The 26,331-nt window shown below is 45.3% G+C and overlaps 4 protein-coding genes across 5 annotated transcripts; 3 read left to right on the plus strand and 1 right to left on the minus strand.

The window, feature by feature from the left end:
- The first annotated feature begins 151 nt into the window (after positions 1-151).
- tmprss15 (transmembrane serine protease 15) lies at positions 152-9,551 on the plus strand. Its single transcript, XM_077504402.1, has 28 exons — positions 152-322; positions 1,282-1,400; positions 1,612-1,739; positions 1,802-1,869; positions 2,581-2,717; positions 2,779-2,841; positions 2,984-3,103; positions 3,176-3,266; positions 3,361-3,470; positions 3,967-4,107; positions 4,184-4,333; positions 4,905-5,010; positions 5,082-5,238; positions 5,497-5,638; positions 5,724-5,813; positions 5,925-6,050; positions 6,458-6,601; positions 6,683-6,793; positions 6,876-6,999; positions 7,335-7,430; positions 7,504-7,553; positions 7,625-7,681; positions 7,931-8,075; positions 8,156-8,331; positions 8,888-8,983; positions 9,063-9,202; positions 9,277-9,331; positions 9,408-9,551. The coding sequence occupies exons 2-28, from the start codon at positions 1,283-1,285 to the stop codon at positions 9,521-9,523; spliced, it is 3,057 nt and encodes a 1,018-aa protein (XP_077360528.1). The 5' UTR covers positions 152-322; position 1,282; the 3' UTR covers positions 9,524-9,551.
- A 285-nt stretch (positions 9,552-9,836) lies between these two features.
- LOC144005909 (A disintegrin and metalloproteinase with thrombospondin motifs 2-like) lies at positions 9,837-22,333 on the plus strand. Of its 2 annotated transcripts, none has more exons than XM_077504390.1 (25): positions 9,837-9,981; positions 10,793-11,166; positions 13,142-13,322; positions 13,406-13,503; positions 13,565-13,648; positions 14,223-14,306; positions 14,380-14,533; positions 14,737-14,842; positions 14,919-15,062; positions 15,611-15,743; positions 16,095-16,208; positions 16,289-16,434; positions 16,506-16,598; positions 17,306-17,388; positions 17,738-17,871; positions 18,051-18,174; positions 18,287-18,367; positions 18,445-18,608; positions 18,769-18,928; positions 19,006-19,138; positions 19,865-20,072; positions 20,148-20,277; positions 20,560-20,634; positions 20,700-20,811; positions 21,540-22,333. In XM_077504390.1, exons 1-25 carry the CDS (start codon positions 9,912-9,914, stop codon positions 22,093-22,095), a joined length of 3,741 nt encoding a protein of 1,246 aa, XP_077360516.1. In that variant the 5' UTR covers positions 9,837-9,911; the 3' UTR covers positions 22,096-22,333. The 2 variants fall into 2 exon arrangements, with proteins under 2 accessions (XP_077360516.1, XP_077360517.1); XM_077504391.1 differs by having other exon boundaries at positions 20,560-20,601.
- A 153-nt stretch (positions 22,334-22,486) lies between these two features.
- On the plus strand, positions 22,487-24,234 carry ndufa2 (NADH:ubiquinone oxidoreductase subunit A2). Its single transcript, XM_077504413.1, has 3 exons — positions 22,487-22,651; positions 23,478-23,584; positions 24,018-24,234. The coding sequence occupies exons 1-3, from the start codon at positions 22,548-22,550 to the stop codon at positions 24,107-24,109; spliced, it is 303 nt and encodes a 100-aa protein (XP_077360539.1). The 5' UTR covers positions 22,487-22,547; the 3' UTR covers positions 24,110-24,234.
- Positions 24,235-24,746: 512 nt separating this feature from the next.
- Positions 24,747-26,249, minus strand: LOC144005921 (ribonuclease kappa-B). The gene is made up of 3 exons (XM_077504412.1): positions 25,990-26,249; positions 25,253-25,335; positions 24,747-25,078 (listed from the first exon to the last, which is right to left on the minus strand). Exons 1-3 carry the CDS (start codon positions 26,065-26,067, stop codon positions 24,934-24,936), a joined length of 306 nt encoding a protein of 101 aa, XP_077360538.1. The 5' UTR covers positions 26,068-26,249; the 3' UTR covers positions 24,747-24,933.
- Positions 26,250-26,331: the final 82 nt, after the last annotated feature.

Consider the following 26,331-nt stretch of genomic DNA (forward strand, 5'->3'; position numbering starts at 1 on the left):
ATGTCGATCAGCTTTTGATGATTGACGGACGCGATTTATCGCTTGTTTGCTCACGTTGTCCTCTTGTACTTTTCAGCCACATTAATAACAATCACAAAGAAATCATGTGACATTTTTACAGCCGCTGGACTTTCTTTCACTCGCACGCACGCACATACACACACATGCATAGGGAGGGGCGGCTAGGAAAAAAAAAAAAAAACATTTATTGTGTCAACGCGTGTGTGTGATTAGCATTAACGCTGCTTATCAATGTTTTCTGCTCAATTATAAAAAGTCCGCAAATCTTTTCATGCTCAAAAGGGAGAAAAAAAGGCTGAAGGTAAGTCATCCGTTCACGCCTTCACTCGTTTAAATGTTCACGTCTTCATGTGTACTCAATAACGAGTTCACGTTCACTTTTTCTTACTTTGACTTTTCACTCATGTACTTTTTCACTTATTCACTCTCATTTATTTATGCGTTGATTTGCTTATTTGTGCACTCATTCACTCACTCATTTGCTTATTCCATTTATTTACACACATCTTTTTTGTGCACACTTATACTCAATTATTTTTTTATGTTCATTCATTCACTCATTTACTCGTTGACTATGCGTGAGTTCATTTTTTTCACTTATTCACTCATTTACTTATTTTTATGTTCATCAGTTGACTGCTTGTCTTGTTCACCCATTCACTCCTTTATTTTTCATCTATTTATGTTCATTCATTCACCTATTTACAGTATGTGTGTTTGCGTAGTCACTCGTTTCACTCAGAGATTCATTTGGGCATCCATTTAATCACACGCTTGTTTACCTGTTCATATTTATATGTTCACCTTGTTTATAAATTCATTTGCTCGCTCAATAGCTTTTTCCTTCATTCACTTATTTAGTTCACTCTTTCACTTAAGTCACTAATGCTGTACATTTGTACACTCCTTTACTGTTTGAGTGAGGCATGGCTCAGTGGTAGAGTAGTTATCTCCCAACTGTGAGGTTGCGGGTTCGATCCTCACCCCCGGATGACCATGTCGAAGTATCCCTGAGCAAGACACTGAACCCCGATTTGCTCCCAGTGAATGGGTGAATGTGAAGCATTGTAAAGCATTTTGGGCACCAATTGGTGTAGTTAAAAGCGCCATATAAAAAAACAGTCTATTAATCATGAGTTGTGATTGCGAAAGCTCAGCTGACTCACAGATGAATAATTGACGAGATGGATTGAGGTCAACATTCAGTTAGTGGATCAATCAATCAGTCAAGGTGCCAAGTTGCGTGTGTGTGCGTGTCAGGATGCGAGGACGCGGCGGCTGTTCTTCCTTCAACTTCCTGTTGGTGGTGCTGTGCGTGCTGCTGCTGCTGTGCTGCGCCGTCTTGACCGCGCTGATGTGGGCGAACGTGTGGCCATCAGGTGAGCTCGTCAAATCATCCTCACGTCTACAAAACCTACATACGATAAAAGCATGACTTTGACGCCATCTTGGTGTCAAGAACTACGTTGAAGTGAGTTGAGGATTTCCATTTAGACAAAAAAAAAAAGTGCTTAGAAGCCAGCTTGTGGCATCTATGGCTAATTATAAAGCTTTTTGTTGGAATGACACGACGGCTAACGCACATGGAAGATGTGGCGGCGGAGGGGGCGGGGCTACGCGGCGAGATGGCGATCACGCACGGGGCGGAGTTTAGCCAGGATCTGCGCAACGGCAGCAGCGTGGCCTTCAAGTCGCTGGCCTTCGACGTCCAGCACCTGGTAAGCGCCGACATCCCATTGGGGATGGGTTACTTGGCTGACTCTTGATGATTGGTCGACAGGTGCGTGACGCGTTCAGGCGCAGCGGGCTCAGCCAGAGTTTCATGTCGTGTGACGTTGTCAGATTCAGGTGAGGAACATGAGTGCATGTCACATGCACGTCACACACATTATTAATTATTTGCTCACTGGTTATTGAACATATTTATTATTGCTCACTTATTGATTAAAGTACTGAGTATTGATCACAAACATTGACAATTGATTTTTATTATTGATCATGGTTACTGATCTTTGACCACAATGATTGACGATTGATTATTATTGATCATTGGTGTTGATTAACAAACAGTTATTGAGTATCGGACACAGTAATCAAGGTTACTGAACATACTGACTAGTATTGATCACAGTGATTATTGATAATCGACATGATTCCTGATTGTTAAACTAATTGTTAAATTATTAATCAGTAATGATTGAACACACTGATTACTCGACTGATCATTAGTCCTTGATTATTGATTAAAATATTGATTGATATTTATTCATGATTATTGAACACACTTATTATTGATCATAGAACACTATGACTACCCATCTATGGCAATTCGTTACTAAACAAGGTGATAATTGATTTTTTGCCACACAGATATTTAAGAATTGCTTATTGATCACATGATTGAGAACTGAACAGATTGAAGACTGATCATTTATTTTTGATGACTTCACATATTCACTGATTATTGATCACAGAACACATTGACTGATGGCAATTAATTGTTTTTTTTTTAAACACATTGATCATTGCTGGTTAATTATTGGCGATGTCTTCACTCAGTCAGGGCAGCGTGCTGGTGACCTTTGACCTGTGGTTCACGCAGCGGGTGGACAGGCAGGAGGCGGAGCAGCAGATGAAGGCGGGTCTGGAGGAGAGCAGAGGGTTGGTCGTGGACCGAGACAGCATCCATATCATGGGTGAGGTCACGGCTGATGAGAGGTCAAAGTTCACCGGCCTCACGATGGCACCTTTTTGCAGACCAACAGATGGATACCGCCACCACCGCGGCAACCGTCACGCCAACAACGCCACCTGCGACAAGTGAGAAAGTGTTTTTTTGCCTCGTGTGCAAGTGGCTAGCTCGATATTTGTCTATATGTGCAACCCTATTGAGAATAAGCTTTCTAAAAAATGGACGGACAGTGTCACATCCTGACCTCATTCCTGTGTCCATACATCCCAGTCTCATGTCCTCCTTACCACACTTCCTGCGCCCACTCGTCCATGTGCGTCCACGTGGAGCGCCTGTGCGACGGGATCGCCGACTGTGCCGACGCTTCCGACGAGGACGCCGCTCGCTGCGGTTGGTACTTCATTGCTTCCACAAGAGTCGTTTGTTTGCTGCTATGATAACCACATCCTCCTATTTCCATAGCAACCACCTGCGATGGACAGTTCGTGCTGCACGGCCCAACAGGATGGTTGGCCTCAGCCCCAAACAGCAGCTTCTGTCGCTGGATCATCAGGTCCAAGTCTTTACCAGAAGGCACTGGCCACAATTGCTCAGCAACCAATCGTTGCTGAAGTATAACCATAAATGTTTTTTGTTGTTGCCTTCAGGGTCCAAAGTGGATTTTCTGTTCAGGTCAACTTCCACAGGTTTGAAAGCCGAGAGACTGTCGACATCGTGAGACTTTACGAAGGAGTCGGTGACGAGAAGAAGATGGCAGGTCAGGAGAGTCCTCCAGCAGATCTGGATTAGATTCAGAATTGGTGCTAATCAAATCATGTTTTCGGTCCTTGACCTGGTCGTAGATCAGGTCTTGGAACAAGTTTTGGATCATGTTCTGGATTAGTCCTGCGATCAGATCTTAGATCAGGTCTTGGATGAAGTCTAATCAAGTCATGTTTTAGGTCCTTGTTTAGGTCATAGACCAGCTCTTGGATCAGATTTTCGATCACGGTCTGAATCAGGTTTTTGATAAGGTTCTGATCAAGACTTAGATTAGGTCCTTAATTAGGTTTTAGATCAGGTCTTGATGCTGGATACAGTCTACATCATGTTCCGGATCCGGACTTGGATAAATTTGGGTATCAGGTCCTTTAAAACGGATCTTGGATCTAGTCGTGTATCTAGTCTTGGATCTGATCCTGGATCAGTACCTGTATCATACCTGGAACTAGTCGTGATCAAGATCCAGTCCTTCATTCATTCTTTAATTGCAGCTGAGTTCTCGGGCTCTACACCTCCGGGGACTGTGTGGCTTCTGTCCGACCAATCCACTGTTGAGTTTTCCTCAGACAATTTTGAAGATGTGTCGGGATTTAATGCCACCTTCAGTGCCAGCGACCTGTCGGAACTCTCAGGTGCTGACGCTGCCCACCTGTTGCCCGCCGTGGCAAAAGCAGCATCAGTATGTTGACGTTGCTGCTCTATTTTCAGATTCGGAGAAGCTGTCGTGCACATTTGAGAGTGGCATTTGCTTCTGGAGGCAGGAGCATGAAGACGACGGTGACTGGCTTCGAAGCAGAGGCGCAACATTCCCACCGCTCACTGGTCCGAGCGTAGATCACACATTAGGAAACATGTCGGGTGAGTTTTCACCCGACATGCTAACTTAGGTACAAATTGCATATTGATGTGATGTGTTTGCTGACTCAGACTTGACCACAGTGATCTTTGTGGCAGTTAAGTCTTGTATCAGGTTCAATATCAAGTCCAACATCAGACTGGTCTCAGTCTAGATTCTAGACTGACACTGACTTCTTTGATTAGCTCTGATCAATTTGAGTTCATGTACTGATTTGGTCTTGAATCAGGGATCAGTCTGGATCAGGTTTAGGATCAGGTCTAGCTGGTCCTGCTCAGGTCTTATATCAGGTATTGGATCAAGTCTTGGCTCTGTTTCCAAATCAGGTATAAGAACAATACTTGGAACAGGTCGAATTAGGTTGTGGATAAGATCTTGGATTTGGCTCCATATCAGACTTTGTATCAGAGCCTGAACCGAGTCCTGGATTTTGCCTTGAATCAGGTCTAGGATCAGGTTCAGGTCCTTGATCATCCCTTTGACATGGTCCAGACCAGGTCTTGGGTTGGCATATTTGCAATGTGTTAGCATCGTATCGGCATAGCTGCTAACCACACGTGTTTGCTGATTCAGGTTTCTACTTGATCACACCTCTGAGTCCCGGCCAATGGCTGAAGAGCTTCAGGATCTACAGCCTGCCTCTGACTGCACCCACACAGCCTATGTGCCTTCGTTTTTGGTAAAAGACACACTAATTAGGAGACAATTGACAGGTGTCAAATAGAAAGTCAAACCTGTGTGTGTGCGAAGGTATCACATGTTTGGAGAAGACGTCCACCGTCTTCAAGTGTTGTTGCTCAGTGCGTCTCCAGGCGCCGTTGGTGAGGTGGTGTTCCGCAGGGACGGTAACTATGGCGACAATTGGAACTACGGACAAGTGCTTCTCAACTCCACCACCGACACACAGGTGGGTCAAGTTACACGGCTCGAACTGATTTCAAAAAGGTTTGAACCTGATTTCAAACAGGTTACCAACTGATTTCACACTACTTTCAATTTGATCTCTAAGGGGATAGAACCTGAAGGATTTTAAACTGATTTAAAGCTGACAATAAAATGATTTGAATCTAGAATTATATTTAAATTTAGATCTCAAAGTGCTTCAAACTGCTTGAATCACAATCTCCAACTGGTCCCAGACTGACTTCAAGTCCCCCGTGCGCAGGTTGTGTTCGAAGCTCTGAAGGAAGGCGGGATGAGGAATGACATTGCGTTGGATGACATCACATTGACGTCCGAGCCCTGTGGCCCCGCCCCTCCTGAACCCACCTTAGTGCCCACTCCCACTCCTGCGCCCACTATACCAGGTGACCACTGTGCCCACTCTATCAGGCCATAATGAGACCGCATAAAAGCCGACTGAAGTCTGCCCTCTCTTTTCTGATTGGTCAGCTGACTGCGGAGGTCCTTTCGATGTATGGGAGCCAAACTCCACCTTCAGTTCGCCAAATTACCCGCAATCCTATGGGAACAGAGCTCGCTGTGAGATCACCTAGACCGCGATGTGAATCACTCCCTATTAATGGAAGGAGTGAAAGATTGTCAACACAGGCCTACACATGTTGTTGAAAGTGATATCCTTTGCTCCCACAGGCATGTGGACGCTCCACGCTGTCCCAGGTCTAAATATCCAAGTCCATTTCCTGGACTTGGATGTTGAAGAAAACTACGACATAGTAGAGGTGCGCGACGGGGTGGGGCCCAACTCCACCTTACTGGGTAAGCTGATATTCAAGCTGGTTGGCAGATCTAACTTGTAGTTCTGGCATGGCCCTGGTTGATCTCCTTTGCTCTGCTGCCACCTGCTGGCCGTTTGTGTAATAGCTACCATTTCTGCAACCGTTCTTTGCAGTTGAGAGGCTGCATCAAAGCCTTCTGTATGCTCTAGCATAAAAAAAACAACGTATAAATACGTCTTTGGGACACTTAGAACATTAAAAAAAAACGTATTTATACGTTATTGGGAGTAAATGAGTTAAGGACCAAGAAATTGTCCATTACTGTGAATGTTCAAGTTGTACACTGCCTCTCACCCAAAGCTAGCTAGGCTATAGGCCAGCCTAATGAGGATAGGAAATGGATGAATGGCTCATTCGTAATAAGTGCTGTCAACTTTTTTTTCATAGCCGTTCTGACTGGAAGCAGTGGACCTGCCCATGACTTGTTTTCAACGACCAATCAGGTCACAGTCTGGTTCTTGACGGACAGCTCGGGTTCTGGACGGGGGTTCAAAGCCAACTTCACCTCCGGGGTTGGCTTGGGATCTCCAGGTGAGGTCTGCTGAACTGAAGCAACAACCAATATGAAGTTGACACGTCTCAGCTGTATGTGTGCTTGTGTGTGAAAACCAGAGCCGTGCGCTGCGGATCAATTCCAATGTGGGACAGGCACCTGTATCCATGGAAACCGTCAGTGTGATGGAATGGTCGACTGTGGTGATGCTTCAGATGAGGCTAAATGTGGTGAGGACAGCCTGGATTACGTGAAATGGGATTTGGTCACGTTGAGTTTACAAAAGTACTTTACACAGACGCGTGGGTTCAGTTGTGTTGCAGGTGAACGCATCCAGTCGTCTTCAGTTTCAGATCGGCACCTCTCGGTTTACCGTTTGTGCAGACACCTGGACTCCCCACCTGTCTCACTTCACCTGTCAGTACTTGGGATACAGGTAGACTATTTCAGTGCTTGGGATACATCTTGTAAGACCTGGCCAGTCAATGCTTTGAAAAGAGGTTGACTGTAACTGGAGCATCTAACCTGTCAGTAAGTGGGATACAAGTAGACTAGTCGACACTGTACAGATAGAATACTTACTGGACCTGACAATTCGACTTGCAAGACTGGGCCAGGCAATAGCTGGGAGACAGTTGGCAACTTGTCAGGTCTGACCTGACACAACCTGGGCTACAGAATGATCAACCATAGGACCTGATTTGTCAGTACAAATACAATACATACAAATAGACTACTTGTATGGCCTTGTAGCTTATTGTCATTGTCCAGGTCCGGGGTGTCCACTCTGCTGCCTGCCGTGCTTGGAGATTCACCTTTTGCCAGTGTCAAAGTCAGCAGTAATGGAAGTCTGGAATCCAGCATAAGGTACCTGGAAGCAAAGACGTGATGCACACTGGATGGCCATGGCGAGTCACAAGAGTAAATTGTTGTTTTTCAGTGATGGTTGTGTCGGCGACCGCGTGGTTTCCCTCCACTGTGACAACCGGCGTGAGTATCTGTAATGATCATGTCTCAGTAGTGGAAGTCACTGAATTACATTTGTTGTCTATATATTTCAGCATGCGGTGTTCGTTTAGTCACCATTGGCACCGTGAACCAATCAGCAGCCAGGGACGGTAAGATTGGGAAACTACAATGAAAAATGATTTCTCTAATTCATCGATGTATTGGTTTGTTCTGTGGCACCTAACATGAGCTAATCGCTGAAAAGAATCACCTTTTAGAAGCTATTGCCGTAGACTGCTAAAATCGTTTGAACTATAACCTATGTAACTATTTTGGGGGGACATCAATTACTTGCGACATTGTACTTGTTTTTTTGGGATTCCCAACAAGATTTAACTTTTGCTTTTTTTCCTAATAAGGGGAGGTCAGAGTGGTGGGCGGGTCGGACGCCGCAAAAGGGGCGTGGCCGTGGATGGTGTCGCTGCATTGGAATGGTCGCCACGCGTGCGGTGCCACATTGCTCGATGGCCGTTGGCTGCTGACCGCCGCCCACTGTGTGTACGGGTGAGGCTACCTGGCTGATGATTGAGACGTTTGAGTAACAAGTTTGACGAGACATGATTGAGCTGACACCTCTTTGACAGGAAGGACCGCCCCCTGAGCCGGTGGTCGGCCAAGTTGGGTCTTCATGCTCAGAGCCACGCCGGTGATGTGCACTCGTTCCAAATTGATGCCGTGCTGATCAACCCACACTACAACAGACTCACCAAACAGGCCGACATTGCCATGTTGCGCCTCAGCACGCCGGCCAACTTGACTGGTATTACTACACACATGTACGATCACAGGAACAGGAAGTAGATTTACAATCTACTTCCTGTTCCTGTGATCGTACCGAGGAAGTACGCCACTTCTCAATTGCCATTCCAACTTACAAAGAGACTCACATTCTTTAGAAAATCATTCTCATGTAGATTCTTTGGAAAACTGTATTTGGCGAGTTAACAGGACCGTACTTCATATTGAGAATCGGCCGAAGACTTGGTTTCCCGTAGACATCCTAATCCTGTGAGTGTAGTAAGGAATTAAGACTTTCTATTCCTGTAATAGTAGTAACAAAGCAGAATTCCTATTTTGTTGACTTCCTGTTCCTGTGATTATAATAGTGAAGTAGACTTCCTGTTCCTGTAATAGTAGTAAAGAAGCAGAATCCCAATTTCATAGATTCCCTGTTAAGTCCCAGTGATGGTTGTAGGAAAGTAGACCTCCGGTTCCTGTGGTAGTCTTGTGGAAGTAGACTTGCTGTTCCTGTGACACTTCCTCTTCCTGAATGAACCACACACTCTCAACGGCGACATGTGTGTGTTCATACACAGATTTGATCCAGCCAGTGTGTTTACCTGAAAACGGTCAAGAGTTTACAGCTGGAAGGAAATGTTGGATTGCTGGATGGGGACGACAGGCTGAGGAGGGTCAGTCACTTGTCCATGTGTCCATCTCTCTGTCTGTCCTACCTGTCTGTTTGACCGCGTGTGTGTGCGTGTTGCTCAGGTTCTCTTCCAGACATTCTGCAGGAGGCCAAGGTTCCCCTGGTGGACCGGGTGTCATGCCAGCGCGCTTTGGCTGAGTACACCATCACGTCCAACATGCTGTGCGCGGGCTTCCCGGAGGGCGGAGTTGACTCGTGTCAGGTGATCACCATCCACCCCCTCGGTTAGACGTCCGGAGGGGAGGTCAAAGTTCATCGTTTGACTTTTTCACACAGGGCGACTCTGGGGGTCCACTCATGTGTGAGGAGGAAGGACGCTGGACTCTGATTGGTCAGTTTCTGTTCAACTCTTCCGTTTCACAACCAACACTTGGCAATAAACATCTTGTCTGATTGGTCGCCAACAGGTGTCACGTCCTTTGGGATTGGTTGCGGTCGGCCTGAGCGACCTGGCGTCTACGCCAGAGTCTCGCCCTTTGTCGGCTGGATCGCAGAAACGCGACGCTCTTCGTCATCTGCATGATCTTCCTCCTCATCTTCCTCCTTTTCTTCCTTTTCTTCCTCCTCCTCCTCATGCTACTTCTCCTTAACTTCCCCCTCACGTTCTCTCTCCTCCTCCTCCGCCCCTGTGGAGGCTGTGCCAACCGATGACATCACCCAGCTTCAGCTGCTCTGATTGGCTGCAGTGCAGAATCCATGTGCACAAAGTTATTTTATCATGTTACTGTTTTCTTTCTCACTGACTTTGACGTCGCCGGCCCGTAGCAACACACACACACACGGAACAGAGTGTGTGGGTGGAGTCAGGAGGACTTGTGTGTTGCATGAGTGCGCACACACACTCACGCGCACACAGTGAGAGTCAGTGGCCGGGACATGAAGAAGATATGAAGCCGTGAAGACATGACGAGATGGACTTGTTAGTGTGCGCGGTGTTTATTGTTTTTGTGCGCGTCTCAGCCGTCAGCACCTTCAGCACAGGTAACCACAAATACTTCGACTCGGGCAGTAGTACTACTAATATTATCACTGATTGAACTTCACGCCTGCACTTTGAATGTAATTAGAGTGGAAGTACTGAATAGAAACTGTTCTGCAAATATATCATGTGCATGATACAACTTACTTTATTTACAGTCTGTGCTTCATTCATTCACCTAGAGTGCACATTTGTGCATTGATTGAATGTTTATGTTATATAAAGCTATGTAAAGCTGTAAAAACATTATGGAGTGTGAATGTGTGTTAAATTCTCTTGCGATTTTAGCCTGCTTGAACTTAAAACATCTGACAAGACGGTAGAGGAAACTTAATCAACATTTTTTTTTTTTTTATCTTTACTTCACACTATTTATAGAAGCTTTAGGTTAGGTTGCATACATTAAATTAAAAACAAATAGATTATACAGTATATAATTAGGATAGAATGATAAGACATGGAGTCACTCGGAAGAAATATTGTTTAGTACTCAGCGAATATCAATTTCCATCTAGCAGTATAGCTTAAGTTCACAGACGCCATAAATAATAGTTATCACAGGCATACCAGTGGCGTCTTCCATCTTCTCTAATAAGAAACAAGACGGAGTCATCGTAGCCTTCCAACAAGTTTCCATGCCGCAAATCATGTGCTGGAAAGTCTTTCTGTGACAGCTGGAAAAGTTATCAATGAGGTGACTGATTGTGTTTGTCATTTGAAAAAAAAAAGAGATCATTGACTAATGAGGTGAAGGGTTGTGTTTCGTTTTTGAAGTCATAATTGATCAATGAGGTGTTGGATTGTCTTTCTCAGATTTACTCCATGAGGTGTTGTCCGAGTTCAGCGTGGTTCGTCCAATCAGAACCGACTCGCGGGGCCACTTCCTGTCAGCGTCGGTCTCCGCCCACTCCTCATCCCGCATTAAAAGACACGCCCCCTGGAGCGAGACATCATGGACGTCACAGCCGGACTCGGAGCTGTTCTACAACGTGACAGTGTTTGGGCAGGAGATGCACCTGTGGCTGCGTGCCAACCGCCGCCTGGTGGCCCCGCACGCCACCATGGAGTGGTGGGAGGAGTCGGGAAATAAGCGCTCAGAGCCAATTGGAGAGACCGGTTGCTTCTACACAGGGGGCGTGTCCAACATGGAGGACACAGCCGTTGCCCTTAGCAACTGTGACGGACTGGTGGGTGCCGCCTCTCAAAAACGCTGATTGGAATTCCAACCATACACTCGTTTACAACACCAGTAGCATATTAGCATCAATGACATTCTGTTACTTAACTGTTATGTTCCTGGCATACGAAGTACTGTGTACAAGAAAACGAACAAGCACTATCAAATATAATGTTTATATGATCTAAGCATAGCTAGTATCGTAGGATGATATAACACCAAGCATAGTATCAAGCATTATGGTATCAAGTAGTATTGCATGAAGTCGAAGAGTACGAAGTACCAAAGTATGAAAGTAAAAAGCTGTTTTGTAGTACAGAATGAATCAGAAAGTATGAAGACTCTAGTATGAAGTTGCGAGATGTGAAAGGGGAAAACATGAAGTAGGAAAGTATGAGGTAGTATCTCATGACGTTTTCGATGAATGGAACTGATCTGGGGTTTGTTTTGTTTCTCGTCTGTTGATTTTGGAGACAAACTTAGTGAGCGGCTGTGATTGTGTGTGAACAAAGAAACATGTGATGAGTAAAGCAGCAGTTCCCAAGCACATCAGTGTGTCATCATCAGGTGTGTTGCGGGAAATTATCCAATTTCACTTCAATAGTCCAAAAATGATACCTTATATAGGTATAGGACCGATAATGTATATTTGGTCATCTACTTGAAATGCTCTTCCACTAGATGGCAGAAGTTGCAATGAACCTGTATACAGCCACCTGTTGTCATTAAGACAAAAGAAAATCGCAAAGCGTTCGACCAACAAGCCCAAATTTTACATAAAGTACATTGGTGAGAAAATTAAGTCGAGATCATCATTATTTCAGTGAACAGTAACCTCCACTATATTGTTTGCGTCCCTCCAATATATTTTGTGTGTTCCTTGCCTCAAAAAAATTGGGAAACAATGTAGTCAGAATCTCAGATATCTGTAAGATGTATGGAATGAGAGAGGCGAGATAGAGTGCAAACGCTGTAAAAAAAAAAAGCAGCAGCCACGTGCACACTGGCTGCACTGGCAGTGCACTGAGACTTTTTCAACGTCTGACTGCATGGAGTGCTGCTGTGATGGGATCCAGATGTCGTGGAAAGATGAGACTTGTTGAAAGGAATGAGCTGCACAAACACTCGCACGGGAAGGATTTCTCTTCATGTTTACTCATACTCCCTCTTATTTTGAAACACGTCTTATATGCAAACTTCCTGTTGCTCACAACACCTCTCCTGCTCTGTTCTCCACCAGCCACAACCGTACATTCACTGCATCTGCTCTAGATTATTTCTAGACCCCCAGGCGACACTTGGTAGAACCCCGTTAGTCCCTCAGTAGAAATTCAGTAGAGCCGCAGTAGACGCCCCCAGGAGACATGCATTAGGTCCTTCGTAGCTCGTTATTAGATAGAATGAATATACATTAGATCATACGTAGATACAGAGTAGATCTTCCGTAGAGCCTGAATAGATATTATGTAGATATTAACCAAACACTTAGCAGATCTTCAGTAGACTTTCGGTAAAACCTCAGTAGATATTTTCTTGATTTGTAGTAAACATGCAGTATCAACAGTAGACTTTCAGTAAACTCTTAGTAGATCTTCAGTAGGTCGACGCTATATCTTATGGAGATCTCCAGTAAGTCCTCAGTTGATCTTCATTAGATATTCTGTAGGCCTTCAGTAAATCTGTTGATCTCCAGTAAAGCTACAGTAGAAATTCAGTAAGCAGTCAGTAGATTTTCTGTACCATTTCAGTAAATCCTGAGTAGATCTTCAGTAAACATTGTATCTTTTGGAGGTCGCCAGTAGGTCTTCGGTAAATATACTAGAGATCATCAGAGGATGTTCTGTAATGAACTGTATCTTCAGTAAACAATAGATCTTCATCAGACTTTCATATCTTTCAGTAAACCCTCAGTAGATTCTCAGCAAACACTCAGTAGATCTCCAGTAGATCCTCAGGAAGTGATTAGATTTTGTGTGTACCCGCAGGCTGGGATGATCCGAACGAGTAAGGAGGAATTTTTCATCGAGCCATTGTATCGGTGGAGGCTGGGAGGCCAGGGCGACAATGAGGACAACGAAGGAGGAGAACCACACATTGTCTATCCATCGTCCGCTATTATCAAGTCAAAACAACAGGGAGTCAATCAAACCGCTGACTTCTTACGAGGTCAGAAGAATTGTTGTTCATAGTTATCAAATCCCACAATGACATCTGTTAAAATTCACTGAAGACCTTTACGGTGTCTTCAGGACCTCTCTTAGGTTCCTCAGATCTGCTGAGGTCCAAGAGTGGCTCAGGTTGGCGGCGGAGGCGCTACATCGAAGAGGCAGATATGTTCAACATGGAGGTAAAGGAAGTCATATGATCCTTTCCATCCAGTCACAGCACTCATCCCCGTCCCTCCGCAGGTCTTGCTAGCTGTGGATTATTCTGTTCTTCTTTTCCGCGGACAGCAACATGTCCAGAAATATCTTCTCACCCTGATGAACATCGTAAGTGGATGCACCAGAGGTGGGAGTAAGTTACATAAGTGCAAGTTATAATTATGTATCAAGTCTTAACCTTTAATTTTCAAGCAAGTCCCAAGTTGCTTTGGCAGAAACCAAGCAGGTCAAATGTGCCCACCAAATTTAAAAAAAAAAGTCAAGTTTAATTCTTGTTTGATGAGCTATTGGTGAGCTGTGAGGTTAACATAATTTACACGTCTGTGGATTTCATTGTAACGAATGAAATTTGATGTCGTGGTTGTTGTGTCCCTTATCTTTCAATTGCTAAGCTTGCATGTTACCATTAGCTCTCTCTTTTTTATGATTTGATCATAAACATAACGATTGAATCTAAATGAAATAATGTTGTGAGTTCCCTCTATGATATTTGCTTCAGTCAACTCTGTATTCTATTCTGCATCATAGCAAATGGTCAAAAGGCAAGACCTGTGAAGTTACGTTTCAAGTCTAGTCAAGTCGAATCCAGTCTCACGAACACAAAGTGGAGTCTTAATAGTTGAGAAGAATATGGAAAGTTGAAGCAGATCCTACCTTCAGAGTTCGGATTCATGTGTTGCAGGTTAACGAGATTTACCAAGATCAGTCCCTTGGTGCCAACATCAACATTGTTCTAGTGCGAATAATCATGCTGTCTGCAGCTAAGGTACCACAAACATTCCCCAGCTCAAATATCGTTAGTCATCAATAGTTGTGATACTCACAAGTTTCTCCTCCAGTCCCAGGAGCTCATCTCGGTGGGCAACGCCCAGAAAAGCCTGGAGAACGTCTGCGGCTGGTCGTACATCCAGCAGAGAGAGCAGAACCCCAACCAGCAGCATGACCACCTGGTCTACCTGACCAGACGAGAGTTTGGACCCTCGGGCATGCAGGGTACCAATGCTAGGGCCAGACTACTCTCCTAATATGACATCATGCTAATGCCAATACAATACTAATGGGTATTCTAATACTAAAACTACTACTAACACAATGCTAATGCTAGTATGACTGATGCTAGTGTTACCACTTGTACTATGAATCTGAGCACTACTAGCATAGCGCTAATACGCCAGCAATAATTGTGCTCTGTGCAGGCTACGCTCCGGTCACAGGAATGTGTAAAATGCACCAAAGCTGCGTTCTGGTCTTCGAGGACGGTTTCTCATCAGCCTTCGTCGCAGCTCACGAAATTGGACATGTGTGAGGCACACAAACATGCAACCACAAAAATATTAGCCCTTGCTACTGTTAGCATTAACCACATGTCCCCGCTCAGATTGGGTATGGAGCATGACGGCGAGGCCAACGACTGCGACGATGACGTGTTCCTGGGTAGCATCATGTCGCCACGAGTGGAGGCCACGTTCTACCGCTACCACTGGTCCAGATGCAGTTGGAGTGAGTTGCAGAAGTATCTACAGTAAGAACCCACCACATTTACCTTACACTTTCCCTGCTCTTACCTTACTGTCCCCTTCCTGTAGACCTCATGCCCACTGTCTGTCCCTTCTGGTCCCCTTCTCGTTAAATGTCCACTTTTTGTACTCTTTCTGTTCACTTACCCTCCATTTCCTGTTAACCTTCTACCACTTACACTCCATTTTCTGTCCAGTGTCCACTGCATCCCCACTTATAGTCCCCTTCTTCTCCCGTTCTTGTCTTCGTCAACTCGCTGTACATTTATCCACTCCGTCTGCTTCCTATCTACTACTTCCTTATTTCCTGTCCATTTTCTAGTCCATTTTCCTGTCCACTATCTTTCCCCCAACCTACTGTCCACTTCATGTCATTTCCTGTCCCCTTCCTACCCACTTGTCCACTTATTGTCCCTTTTCTGTCTTTACATTTTCAGTAGCCTTTCTACGCTTATCCTGCCTCTTTGCTGTCCAGTCTGGTCACTTGCTGTCCCCTTCTTGTCCACTTTCTGCCCCATCCCTGTGTCATGAATATTTGTGTTTCCCTGGTTAGCACATACGACTGTCTCCGAGATGACCCATTCAGCCCCGACTGGCCAACTCCACCCCTTTTGCCAGGGTTCGAGTACTCCATGGAGCAGCAGTGCAGCTTTGACTTCGGTCCAGGACACGGAAGTTGTACTGCTGTAAGTCTTACTTTCACCTTTGCCCATGTCTCTGTTGACTTCAAGAAGGTGCTGTTGTCGTTGTTGTGGTCATTGTTGTTGAAGCTGTTGCTTGTTGAACTTCTTGTTGTCCCTGTAGTTGTTGCTATTGCCTTTGTTTTGGTTGTTATTGTCAACATTGCTGATGTTCTGTTGATATTTGCTTACTTATTGTTGTTGTTTGGTAAGGTTGTGGTCATCGTAGTATTTTTGTTGTGGTTGTTGAGGCAGTGTCCTCTCTACCATCCACTTTTGTCTCTTTATGAAGAACACTTGTGCGGGTCTCTTTATTTGTAAGGTATTGATCCACACACTGTTTGATGTTCTTGTCAGTATCCCAACCCGCAGCCTTGCCAGCAGCTGTGGTGCAGCGACTACAACAATCCTTTGTTCTGCATAGCCACGAAAGGTCCGCCTCTGGACGGGACGCCATGTGGACCTGGCATGGTGAGCGCCATGTCGCCACCACTGTTCACCGATGCTCTGAATGAGTCCGTCTCCATGGTGCATGTCTCCATCTTCCTCAGCACTGCTTCAAAGGCTTCTGCATCACGCTAACGGTCCACCTCCTGAGACAAGATGGCGGCTGGAGTTCATGGAGTGCCTACACTGACTGCTCCAGGACCTGCAGAGGCGGTGTACGGATCCGCTCCAGGAACTGTGACAGCCCACGGTGAGTGAGCGGCCCATCGATACACAAAAATGCACAAGTGGATAACAAACGCTTACTCTTGCTGTTTGCAGGCCGGCCAACGGGGGGCGGACCTGCTTCGGAAACAGTTTCGAGTTTCAACTGTGCAACCAACAGCATCAGTGTCCCCCGATGTATGACTTCAGGTCAGTAAGACGCCAAACTCCTATATGGAATGAAATGATGGATCGATAAGTGAATGAATTGATATGATGACTGTCTGTGACTACTCAGCGTATTGACTCGATCACAACTGTGCTGTTCTTGTCTCAGAAAAAGAAATCTGGAACAACTGATCCGGTTGTCTTTGAAAAGACATGAACTGTACAGTTGCAATTGACTCATTGACCTGAAAAGACTTGGGGACATAAATTGGCCAAAAGACTGGAATGATGTGGAATGACTTGATGTCTGGATTGACTTGGATGATTGGATGATTTAGAATGACCAACTGACTGAAATGATTAACCAAAACTTGGAATGCCCTGGAATTACGATGTCTGGATGGGACAACTCGGAATAACTTGATGAATCAAAATGAGCTGAGGACTAGAATGATTTAATAACAACTAGTGACTTGGAATGACTTGTAAGACCTGAATGAATTGGAATGAGCTAATGACTGTTGTGACTTGCTGACTTGGAGTGACTTGGAATAAACTGAAATAACTTAATGACTTGGAATGACCTGAAATGGATTGAAATGACTTAGAACGACTTGTAGGAACTTGGAATGACTTGTGATGACTTTGAGCGACTTGCAATGACTTGGCCTTATATTTCAAGACCTTTAATAGCTTGCCAGGAATGTCCTGGAATGACTCGTACTGACTTGACATGTGGTGTCTTTCAGGGCAGAGCAGTGTAGCGCCTGGGATGATATTTTTGAATACGAGGGAAAAAAACATCACTGGCTGCCTGTCGAACACGCTGACCGTAACTACACACACGTGCACCCCCTCACACACGCACACAATATGATGAGCTTGCCTGTCTGTGTGTGCGCACCACATGTTCAAGTCATCTGGGAATGTTCTTTTGGTTGCAAGTCATCTCTTGGAAACCACGGACACGTGGAAGTTCAGACAGGACTTGGCTTCACGGGGACGCTGGCTCACGGAAAATGTCTCACACTAAATGTCTCACTTAACCTGTTTCGCTTACGATCTCTTACCCACAAGGGCCACAATATCTCACCCGCTCTCACTCCCCATGTGTCCACATATCTCACTCATGCTGAATGTCTCATTCGCTTTTGTCTCACTCCACATATGCGTTCCACCAGCTGACGAGCGATGCAATCTGTTCTGCCGCTCCAACGAGACGGGGGAGCTGGTTTCCATGAAGAGAGCGGTGCATGATGGGACGCTGTGCTCCTACAATGACGCCCACAGCGTGTGCGTGCGAGGAGAGTGTGAGGTCTTTATCTCGTCTCATCTCATACGTATGTTTATCATTTCATTAGGCGAGTAAGACGTGCCTCCTTGTTAGGGTCTGCTCTCTCTACTCGTCTCCTTTCCTCCTTGTCCCGTCTCATTTCTGTGGTCCTTCTATCATTGCTTACTGTCCTATTGCATCTTTTCATCGCCTCCTTGCAGCACGTGGGCTGTGACGGCGAGATTGCGTCGGACCGCCAAGAGGACCGCTGCGGGGTGTGCGGTGGAGATCACTCGCGCTGCCGTGTGGTGAAAGGAAACTTCAGTCGCAGTGCCAACAAAACAGGTCATGGGGGAAACTTCAGCCGATGCGGCTGAGGGCCCGACAGCCACTTTTGTTTCAAGCCCCCCGGGGAGTTGGTGTCCTCTGACTTGATTACTTGTCGCCTGTGGTTTAGGTTACCTGAAGATCCTGGAGATTCCTCAAGGGGCACGACATCTCCTGGTGCAGGAGTTCACAAGGACACCTCATGTTCTCGGTAGGGGGCACCACTGTATCTCGAGCCGACCCGCATAGCCCATCACCCTGACCACCCTTGCTTTCTCGGTTGTCTAGCGGTGAAGAATCAGGAGAGTGGGCGACTGTTCCTGAATGACGAAGATATGGAGCCGGAGTCGCGCATGCTGGTGGAGATGGGCGTGGCTTGGCAGTACACGCACAATGAGGAGCGGGAGGTGGTGCAGACCAAGGGGCCGCTCAAGTATGCCGTGGTCCTCATGGTGAGCGCTCAACTTCCCATCAGAAAGCTGTGATTTTGATGAAACCAATGCATTTCTACCGCTGATTACTAAAGAATGGGAAAGGCTAGAATCAAACTTTTTTCTTGTGAGACAAAAAAAAAAAAGTCTGATGTGAGAAGCATGACAATCTCTCTGTCAGCTCCGCTCCCATGGCGACGCCAAGGTGACAGTGTCCTACAAGTACGTGATCCAGGACCACCTGCGTTCTTCGCTGGAGTCCAACCTGGTGCAGGAGGATGCCATCTTTTACGTGTGGGCACTCAAGCAGTGGTCTGTGTGCTCCAAGTCGTGCGGAGGAGGTATGACGCCGCCCAGTTGTCGTGGAAACGGAACACCGGTTGACTCCTCCTCCTCCTCTTCCTCCTCCGGTCGCCAGGGAAACAGTACACCCGCTTCGGATGTCGGCGGAAGGCCGACGGTGAGATGGTTCAGAGAACGTTCTGCTCCAACATCAGCAAACCGAGAGCCATCACGCGCAGCTGCAACCTCGACGTCTGCAGCCCGCCACGGTAACAGCAGACGGTCGTAACAGGAATACTTTACTGGTCATCGTGGTAACAGGCAAATAGTAACATCAAACACTGATAACACTCAACTGGTCATCACGGCAACACCCAAAACCCACACCACGCTAATGTCAGACACTAGTCTTGGAAATACTCAACTCTCAAATGGTTACCATGGTAATGTCAGACAGTTTCTATTGGTCATTATGGTAACAATCACATGATTACTATGGTAACGTTGGACAGTCGTCACCGAACACTACTGGTCACCAATGTGACATCACACACTCAAATGGTCACCACGGTATTGTCAGACAATTGCCAAGGTAACACTCAAATGTCGCAACTGTTTTGTAAGAATCTTGGTAACAACCAGCCGTTATAACCTCCGGCATTTGTCACAGTAACGCTCAAATGGACACCATGGTAACATCAGACAGTCGTCACCGTAAAACCAACACTCAAATGATCACTTGAGTTACCTCGGACAGTAACACTACCAGCCATCAGGGTCACATCAGGCGGTCACATGCAACACTTGAATGGTCACCACGGTTATATGCTTTTCACGGTATTGCACAACACCCACCTGGCCGTGACAGTGACATCAGTCATAACGTTAACACTCAGCCGGTCTTCAGAGTTACTTTGTGACATCCCATCATCATAGTAATACTCGGTGAGCCCCGTTGTGTACACACTGAGCACTTCCTGCTCCCATCCAACCAGCTGGATGACCGGTGGCTGGGAGGCCTGCAGCGCCTCCTGTGGACAAAGCGGGTGGCAGCGTCGCTGGGTGGGCTGCCAGCTGGTCTCCGTCGGCGGGAGGCGGCTTTCCGTCAACAGCGATCTATGCCAAGACCGCCGGCCGGACGCCAAGCAGCCCTGCAACCGCTTCCTGTGCCCGGCGGTGTGGCGGGCCGGGCCCTGGACACCGGTAAGGGGGGATGGGATAGGGGCTGGAGTTGTTTGCAGGTTCATGGGTGGCAGTGATGCAACTTCTGTGTTGCAGTGTTCCGTCACCTGCGGCAACGGCACGCAGGAGCGACAGGTGGCCTGCGTCAGGCCGGAAGGATCTTCGGGGAACTGCAGCATGGTCCCGCCCATCACCAACCGCACATGTCGAGCGCCACCGTGTGGCAGTAAGCATGCATTGCGTGTGGCTCAATTTTTCAGTATTTTTTTTTTTTCATTAAATACTTGGAGGATTACTTTTAATTGAGTCAAATTTTCCAAAGTAGCAGAGTTTTTTTTTTGATATGTTGAATTTTTTTAGGCTTTTTTTTTTTTCTGAAAATTGACTGTTTTATTTTTATTTTTATTTTTATTTTGTTAGAAATTGTATTTCAAATTCAATTGGCACAGACATAGCTCCATCCATGAAAGGACCCAAGTGGATGCCAATTTTTGTTTTTCTGGTGCAGGCGACCCGAAGAACTTCACGGTCAAATGGTTGTCCAGATCCAGTACGGACGTCCCACTTGCTAAGATCACCTCAAGTACCGCAGACTTCCTTTTCCTTTCCACTATGCTGTCGTGACAGCTGATGATATTGTTCCTTCAGGGCAGCGTTGCCGTGGTGACCGCTCGGCGTTTTGTCGAATGGAGTCGCTCAGTCGCAACTGCGCCAACGCCAACTACAGGCAAATGTGCTGCAAGTCCTGCAGCAACTTCAGGTGATCCGCAACTACCTTCATATGTGTGTTTTATACATGTTTATTCAGGGTCATTTCCATATACTGTAATTCAATCAATAGCGATTAAGAAATTTGTAAAACATGTTTTTTGTTGTTGTTGTTTTTTCTTAGCGATAAAGACGTTTTGATATTAAAAGTACAAGTACTTTACTGCCCTTTTTTTGTTCTTGGAAACAATCATTAGCATTTGAATGATCACATCTGCCAATGAATCAAATCTTCATATCAGACAAATTGATTGATTTTCAAAAGGAAATGAGGTATGTCATTAAGGTTATTAATCAAATTATCATAAAATGACCCTCCTAAGTGTTCATTAGTGTTTGTGATTGTTCATACATGTTCATGCTTGTTCATACGGTTAACATTTTTATCTTCGTTGTATCATCGTTGTTAAGCTGGCATCAATCAACATTGTTGCTATACCATGTTAGCATTTTCTTTGCTTCAGTGTACCATTGTTGTTAGCATTACATAGGCTATAATAAGGATTGTTGTTATTACAGTTATGTATGTATGTAATGTAGCATTGTTGTAGCGTCAAGGCTAGTTTTGTTGTTAATGTCACGTTAGCATCGTTAGAAGCGTCATGGTTAGCGTCCCTACCGTTTGTCACACAATTTCTAATTTTGTGATCATAAAACAGACACGAGAGGCTAATGCTTGTTTGTACATGTTTATAGTGCTCTTTTTGTTTGTTTTTTTAGTGTGTCCACCACAGTGACAACGCAGCCAAGCCCCTCCCCCACCAGCAGTGCTTGGACAGTGACTCCGCCCCCCAGCACCACCGACTTTATTTACGTGGATTACGATGACGAGTATTCAGCCTCCCAGGATGGCGCCAAGCGCGTCACTCCTACGTCCGTGCCGCCATTTTTCCTCACGGAACCCACGCCCACTGTTGCTATGTTAACATCTGTTACCACGGTAACCGCCACCGGTCAAACATCACTCAGGCCATCCCTAAGGACATCCGACGATGTCATCACCCCCAGCGGGAGGAAACCCGCCGCGGCCGCTGCCGCTGCCGCCGCTGCTGGACGTTCATCTTCCTTTCCACCGACGTCTCCGAAGATGGGGAAGGACTTGGGGGGCGAGGTTTCCTACGGCATTGTGGGATTGGACGGGTCAAGGGGCCCGCAGAGCCACTTTGTGCCCCGGGTGCCGCCTGTCCGGGAGCGGACGCAAAACAAACGCATCCAACAGCTTCTGAACGAGAAGCAGCAGAGGCCCGGACGCCGTCGAAAACATGGCGCCTTGTAGGACGCATTGTTTGTGTTTTTGTTGCTTTTCTGTCTGGAGAGTGGACCATGTTTGTCATGCTTATTTGTGTGAGTCCAATAAAGCAAAGTCTCAAGTCTTCCTGGTTAAGTCAATGACATGATGAATTCCATTCAATCACAACCAATTGGAAGCATGAACCAGTATTTGTACAATTGTGATTGTGTTAAGGGTGTGCATCTCTCTGCCCTCGAGGACTGGAGTTTGAGACCTGTGGATTAGACTCAGTGGGAATATGATTTGAATCGTAACCACACAGCCCAGTCTGCGAGCGTTTGATGCAATCAGTCTCTAGTTGTCATTTTACAACGTTAAATAACTTGTTTGTGCGTTTAAATAAAATTCCTGTTCAGACTAAATCGGGGCTTAATCTTAATCCTGCCAGGCTGAAAACTGGGCTCACTCCTCCCTAAATATCACTACAACAAACCAAGATGGCGGCCTCCGTAGTCCGAGGTCTCGGCTCCGCTTTGGGCAAAAATCTCCGTGAAATCCGAATTCACATCTGCCAAACGTCCGCCGCCAGCAAAGGGGCCAGGTAAGCCCCTCAAATATGCCGCCGGGAACGTTAACACGGAGACATTATGGTCAAAGTTCCGCAGTCCTTGCCGACCTGCTAGCATTTAGCAGCTAGCCCCTGCTAAATGCTAACGTCCAAGTCGACCCAACCATCACTTATTTTACCCGTTTAATAGAAATAGCCTAAATGTCATTATTTCACTCTTAAATGTTACACTTTTTTTTTTTCCTGCAGTGCCGTAACTAAAACCTCGTCACCCTCTGATGGCCGAAGTCATGTTTTTATTTTTATATTTTCCCGAAAACACGAATAAGCAACCGAATACTCTTATTAATTTTTGTCGAAATAAGATTTAGGCCACTCTTTTTTTATTTTTTTTTATTTTTTTATTTTTAAAGAGGATGACGATATTTAGAAAATGTCATTCTTTTGTACAGATACGTCTCAAGCTTGTCTTCTAAAATTGAGTGCAGTCTACTTTTTATCATGTCAAATGTGTTGAATCTTTATATTGAAGCTGGACATGTGAAGAGAATTTCCGCTAGAAGTTAATCAATTCATTGACACCTATAACTATTCAACTATTTTGATTTTGCACCGGGTCCTGCTAAAACTTGCACCTGTTGGTCTTGGAAAGCTCATGGGAGTAAATCGATAATAGTTCAAGAATAAAACACTATAAGGCTGGTCAAACATACTAGTGGTAGTTTTTTTTTTTTTTTTTTTCATTTTTTAATATTTAAAAATGCTGCCACGATTAGTGAGTACTCATCTATCTTTATTCTATTGTGCCTCCAACTTGCTAGTGTTTGTGCTTTCTCTTTACATTGATGCTCCTTTTCAGAGATTTTGTGGAGCAGCACTACGTGGACCTGAAGCGGGCCAACGCAAACTTCCCCATCCTGGTCCGAGAATGTTCCGGAGTGGAGGCCCGGCTGTGGGCCCGTTACGGTAAGTCGCAGCAAGACATCGTTGGAAAGAAAATTAGTTTGGGATTACTTGATATAGGTAGTTTTATATCCTCACACCTAAAAATCCCTTTGTAGTGATTTGGGGACTGATTCTGAACATGCATACGCATCACTCATTCATGACGCTCTGACTAAAATTAACAACAATAATAACTTGCAACCTCTTTTGAACTTAAGCTTTTGGCTGACATTTTGCAACATTCAGTATCTTCAAATATTTCTACTCGAGATATTACTTTGCTCCTAAAACACGTGCATCAATAATAGACATCAAATCCTGACTGACGTCAATTTCAATGTGACTTTTGTTTTTGCCAAGTCCTAAAGTTGACGCGCTGATGAGTCTGTTCAACCTTGAAGTTTGGGCGCAAAAAGTGCATTGACGCTGTCCATGTTGGTGTGTTTACTGACAGATTTGGGGAAGGAGCACAGCGTCTCTCTGGACAACATGTCCGTTGATCAGGTGGCCCAAAGTCTGCACACTCTGGTTCAGTCCAAGCCGTGACATCTGCGAGAACCTTAAACTATGTGTGTCTTGTCATGCATTGATGTGAATAATAATTAGATTAACTGTCAACATAAAAACGAATAAAAAAAAAGAAGCTCTATTAAATTGGACTCTGAATTAAAGCAACTCCATTACTCAAATTGACACCAGCCGGTCCTGGGGAACCTTTAGCAGTGACTTTCGTGTCCTGAGGGGGGCAGCAGAGTGTCATAACATGACTTTCCTTTTTCCACTCCAACTAGACTTCAAAACTATTTTTACAAATCTTTGCTGTGAATATTTTTTTCCAAATTAATTACTCTGATTTGGATTGTTTGCTACATTTGAGGGTCTCGCTAGACAGATTAAATGTTGAATATTTGAATGTCATCCAGCAAACAGCATTCCATACATTGCTTTTCTATTGTACAGTAATCCGTATATCTTGTATACAGTGTAAATTTATTCTGCCCTCAAGTTAAGCCTACACATGGACACTGTCGATACCGCTGGCAACAAAAGTGAGTACACCCCTAAGTGGAAATGACCAAGTTGGGCCCAGTCTCAATATCACCACCACTGTTTTCCCAAAATAATTTAGTGCCAAATAATCTTTTGTCAATTTTACTCCCACATAAAACCACATCCATGCAACTTTTATTTTGACATTCACACAACTTTTATTTTGACATGCACACTTGACCCGACTTGCAGAAAGGAATGTTGACAAGGTCACAACAGAGGAATGACAACATGAGCACAAAACGTTTCAACGTGAAATAAATTACGCGGCTTCCTTCCTCCAGCCAATGGGCCGCCGCAGGGGAGCGGGGACGGCCATCTTAGGTCACCATGTACTCCTGTCGCTTGTTGAGTCGAACCTGACACAGCGACACAGCGCCCACCGCCACATAGACAGCAGCCGCGATGAAACAGTTGATGCCCACTTGGCTGTACAGACTGTAGATGTTCTGAGGAGGGTGTTGACTGCAGGAAGACAGACGCAATGAGGTCACTTCATTTTGGAAGGGGAAACAACTTTCCTACATCTTCCACCTTTCTAAATTCTACACTTATTGCTAAGACAGATGCAAATAAGACATGTATCACTGTATAAATAGTACAAGAGCGGCAAGGTGAAAGAAAAACTGCAGCACTGACTCGTTGCGGATGTCCTCCTCGGTAAATGGGACGTCCTCGATAAGCACGGCTGACTTGGCGCTGAAGAAGATTCCCAGCATCGCCTGCCACAACAAAAAGCCATAAATGAACAAACGCTTGAAGGAACTACTCCAAATTGTCAACAGAATGTTTTAATGACATTGCAATTTCAACAAAATTGTATTTCTTTCACCAATATTTAGACGTGTAAACAATTTGAAAACGTATTTCTATTTAAATGTTCCAGTCACGTTATTTAAGACTGTCAACAAAATGCCCCAATGTGCTATCCACGACGTAGTTATTAACACAATGTTTTCATCCACCTCATAATTGTAAACAAGCTCAACGCATATTTTATTGACGCTGAAGCGTTTTTCTATTTGTGCTTTAATTCTGGCACTTCCTATTCTGAAAAGTCACGTGATCACGGGAAAAAATATTCCGCCACTCAATACCCTTATTCGTATTCTTTCTGTCACCGTTAAGCGTCGATTTAATCAGGAACACCAACATTGTGATTGTTTCTTCTTATTTGTTGTGTTCGACATCAGACTGTCACAACACAACAAACGTGATTATTTCTTATTTGTTGTGTTGTGTGACAGTCTGGAATCGAACGTCGGCACAGCGTTCTTGTCGCCAAACTGCGCTCGCGAAACGGCCGCGACCTTCGTCGCCGTCACATTTACCACCACAAATAAAAATAATAACAATCGGGAGATGAGTTCTCTCACCAACATGATAACGCCCCAGATGCTGATAACGATGCCGCACGCGGCCATCTTGGGGCCGCAGAAGAGCAACGACGGCATCCTTTCGCGCTCTGCAGTCACACACGACAAGGACAAGTGTTATGTGGTCCTTTGAAAAGAACAAAAGCCGCCGAGGAAGGAAGGACTGAAGGATGACTGCCGGGCCGACGGAGGATTCGAGTCAGCTGATCTCCGCGACCTCCGCCATCAGCAGCTTATTCCGCTTCTTCTTCTGTTGGTGTCGCATTACCGCCACCTACTTGTAGGAGGTGCGAGTTAACCTTGTACAGTAATTGCTTTTGAATGTACTCCTCTTTCTTCCCT

This window comes from Festucalex cinctus, chromosome 18 (genome assembly GCF_051991245.1).
Source record: "Festucalex cinctus isolate MCC-2025b chromosome 18, RoL_Fcin_1.0, whole genome shotgun sequence".
Taxonomy (NCBI): Eukaryota; Metazoa; Chordata; class Actinopteri; order Syngnathiformes; family Syngnathidae; genus Festucalex; species Festucalex cinctus.

Coding starts and splice junctions, on each gene's coding strand:
- tmprss15 (XM_077504402.1), top strand. CDS start 1,283: ATGCGAGGACGCGGCGGCTGTTCTTCCTTCAACTTCCTGTTGGTGGTG. Junction 1,740..1,801: donor CCTTCGACGTCCAGCACCTG/GTAAGCGCCGAC, acceptor ATTGGTCGACAG/GTGCGTGACGCGTTCAGGCG. Junction 7,431..7,503: donor AGTCTGGAATCCAGCATAAG/GTACCTGGAAGC, acceptor GTTGTTTTTCAG/TGATGGTTGTGTCGGCGACC.
- LOC144005909 (XM_077504390.1), top strand. CDS start 9,912: ATGGACTTGTTAGTGTGCGCGGTGTTTATTGTTTTTGTGCGCGTCTCA. Junction 15,744..16,094: donor GACACGGAAGTTGTACTGCT/GTAAGTCTTACT, acceptor TGTTCTTGTCAG/TATCCCAACCCGCAGCCTTG. Junction 17,872..18,050: donor GCGTGCGAGGAGAGTGTGAG/GTCTTTATCTCG, acceptor GCCTCCTTGCAG/CACGTGGGCTGTGACGGCGA.
- LOC144005921 (XM_077504412.1), bottom strand. CDS start 26,067: ATGCCGTCGTTGCTCTTCTGCGGCCCCAAGATGGCCGCGTGCGGCATC. Junction 25,336..25,989: donor TCTGGGGCGTTATCATGTTG/GTGAGAGAACTC, acceptor TTGTTGTGGCAG/GCGATGCTGGGAATCTTCTT. Junction 25,079..25,252: donor GAGGAGGACATCCGCAACGA/GTCAGTGCTGCA, acceptor GTCTTCCTGCAG/TCAACACCCTCCTCAGAACA.
- ndufa2 (XM_077504413.1), top strand. CDS start 22,548: ATGGCGGCCTCCGTAGTCCGAGGTCTCGGCTCCGCTTTGGGCAAAAAT. Junction 22,652..23,477: donor GCCGCCAGCAAAGGGGCCAG/GTAAGCCCCTCA, acceptor GCTCCTTTTCAG/AGATTTTGTGGAGCAGCACT. Junction 23,585..24,017: donor CCGGCTGTGGGCCCGTTACG/GTAAGTCGCAGC, acceptor GTTTACTGACAG/ATTTGGGGAAGGAGCACAGC.